General features: G+C 41.3%; 1 protein-coding gene across 1 annotated transcript; it reads right to left on the minus strand.

Moving 5' to 3' along the window:
* Positions 1-1,352: 1,352 nt before the first annotated feature.
* Positions 1,353-2,313, minus strand: LOC116477322 (olfactory receptor 56B4-like). The gene is given in 3 exon segments (XM_032168041.1): positions 1,353-1,489; positions 1,492-1,941; positions 1,944-2,313. Coding segments are annotated over 3 exon segments (957 nt in total).
* Between the last annotated feature and the right edge of the window lie 795 nt (positions 2,314-3,108).

Consider the following 3,108-nt stretch of genomic DNA (forward strand, 5'->3'; position numbering starts at 1 on the left):
TGTGCAAACTTCCTGAGGTCATTATTCAGACCATGGTCCAGGATATTTTCTTTGATACACAGAATTCAACAGATCTTGTGATGCTCCCTGATTATATCATGAATTAAGCACCTATTGTGTGCAGTGTTCTGACTGAGGCTCAGAGAAAGTACACATGAATGGTTCTTGTACTCAAAAAGTGTGCAATTTTGTTAGGCAAGCAAACAGCAAAAATTCAGTTAGCTTTAATTGACAGGTTATTTGAAACTATTTTTATAGGGCATTTTCTAGGATCCATTTTCTTCCTTTCCTTGCAAGAAAACTGCCACATAGTTAGATTTATATTTCCATGTGTATATCTTATTTCAAAGCATGTATTCTTTATCTCTTTTGATTGTCACAGCATGCTTGCAATTTGGCTCAGCAAAATGTTATGATTTTTATCACTTTTAATCAGAAGAACTGAAACATAGGGAGGTTTCTTAAGTTATTCAAGTTCACACAGAAATTTTGAAACAGAGCAAGACTGAGAGTGAGAATAGTGCTATAGTTTTTCAGTCAGACTTCCCAGGACTTGAATCCCAGCTCTCCCACTTAGAAACTGTGCTGTCAGGGGGCAAGTTCTATAATTTCCAGTGCCTGAGTTTTCTTAGCTGGAAATTGGGAATAATATTGTATCTGCCCAAAGGGTTATTGTGAGAATTGAGTCAGATAATCTACATACATATTTTTTCAAAGTTTCTGGCCTACAAGAAGTATTTAACACTTGTTAATCACTAATTCATTAATTATTGAGATTTTTTGGGGTATGAAAATTAAACTTTACTCCTTTTTAATAAACATTCATTGTTTACTTTTTATTATCATAAAAATTACATATGAAAAGCAATAAATATGTAAGAGTTAAATATGTGTAAATATTAAAGGCTTTGTTTTCTATTATTAGTAATATAATGATTTTTATGAATAATTTTTTTATTGCATTTAGACTATTTCTTTTGGATATTTTTCTAAAATAGAATTACTGCTTAAGAACATTTAAACATTTATAAACATTTTGATAAATTTTACTAAATTGCTTTTTGGTGTGTTTACAGTCCTACCAGTTGGGTATGAAAGTGTTAATCTTGCGGTAGGCTAGCATTAATAGTTAGAAACATTTCACTATTCTGTTCTTACTTATTTTCCAGGTAATAGGAAATTTTCTTGTAATTTTAATATACATATTTTGATTAGTGAGGCTGACAGTTTTCATGATTTTATTGGCCATTTTTTTCCTAGGGAGTGTGGTAGGTGCAGATTATAACCCTGATCTGTTGAGAGCTAAAACCTCTGTCATTTCCTAACATCTTACTGGATTCCTAAAGCTGGAGTTACTTGGACACATCCTGACCCAGCCTAAGCAGTCTCTGAAAGCCCAGTCTGAGTTTGTGCATCCTGAGTGCGTAGACCAGGGGGTTGAGTGCAAGGGGGATGACACTCTGCGGCACATTAAGGAACACAGGAATAAGGGAATCTTTTTCTCTGCAAGGTATGTGACAGACAGCACAATGATACCTGTGTAGAAGAAGAGGATGAGGATGAGGTGGGAGCTACAAGTGCTCAGAGCCTTGGACATTGCTTCTGCTGAGTTCAGACTCAGCACGGAGTGAAGGATTGCAGCATAGGAAGAAAATGCCAGAGCCATATCACTCCCAACCAAGACCCGTGCTAGCATCAGTTGGTAAAATTTGTTCACAGTGATGTCATCACAAGCCAGGCTGATAACCCCCAAGTTAGAGCAGAGGCAATGCCCAATTTCATTCCTGGAACAGTAGTGTCTCTGGGCAGCCAGTATAGGCACTGGGATGGTCAACAGGCCATTCCTGAGCATGATGAACTCTGTGGCTTTGATGGCAAAAGCTTTAGTGCCTATGGAGGGGTACTGAAGAGGGCGACAGATGGCTATGTATCTGTCTACTGCATGCAGAGAAAGATACCTGACTCCATGCAGAAGAAGCAGTGGATGGCATAGATCTGAGCAAAACACTCGGGGAGGCTGATGGCCTTGGCATCAAACCAGAAGATGGCCAGGATCTTGGGCATGATGGTGGTGGCCAGGCCAATGTCCACCACTGCTAATATGCCCAGCAAATGGTACATGGGTTCATGTAGCATGGTCTCATGTTGAATGGTGATTATGATGAGGAGATTGGCGCCAAGAGCTAAGAGGTAGAGCAGAGCCAGGGGCAGGGAGAGCCAGTGCTGCCACTCATGAATGCCTGGTAATCCCATCAGGAAGAACTGGGAAATCTGGAGGCTGGAGCCATTGGTAACATTGGTAGAGGTATCCATGGAACAGGTGGCTCGGTCTCAATGTCTGTCCGAAATAGAAGGAAGCTGTGTTTAAAAGTTAAGCTAAGGGGCTGAGTGTCGTGGTTCATGCCTGTAATCCCAGCACTTTGGGAGGCTGAGGCAGACAGATAATTTGAAGTCAGGAGTTTGAGACTGACCTGGCTAACATGGCAAAACCTCATCTCTGCTGAGAATACAAAAATTAGCTGGGTGTGGTGGTACATGTCTATAATCCCAGCTACTCAGGAGGCTGAGGCAAGAGAATCACTTGAACCTGGGAGGCGGAGGTTGCAGTGAGCCGAGATCGTGCCACTGCAACCCAGCCTGGACAACAGAGTGAGACCTTGTCTTAAAAAACAAAACAAAACAAAACAAAACAGTTAAGTGTCTTGATAAGAGCCCCTCAATAGTGAACCAGCTCCTTCTATTCATGAATGACCCTCAACTTTATTTGACTTCTGGAAATATTCCACAGAGGAATAACAACAAAAGCAAAAAAATTCAACTCTTCAACAGAAGAGTTGGAATAACTGTTCTTTTTTTTTTTTTTTTTTGAGAAGGAGTCTCAGTCTTTCACCCAGGCTGGAGTGCAGTGGCGCAATCTTGGCTCACTGCAGCCTCCGCGGGGATTCACGTCATTCTCCTGCCTCAGCCTCCCGCATAGCTGGGACTACAGGTGCCCGCCACCTCACCCGGCTAATTTTTGGTATTTTTAATAGAGACGGGGTTTCACCGTGTTAGCCAGGATGGTCTCGATCTCCTGACCTCGTGATCCGCCCACCTCGGCCTCCCAAA

The sequence above is a fragment of the Hylobates moloch genome, unplaced genomic scaffold, assembly GCF_009828535.3.
Source record: "Hylobates moloch isolate HMO894 unplaced genomic scaffold, HMol_V3 SCAFFOLD_11, whole genome shotgun sequence".
Lineage (NCBI taxonomy): Eukaryota > Metazoa > Chordata > Mammalia > Primates > Hylobatidae > Hylobates > Hylobates moloch.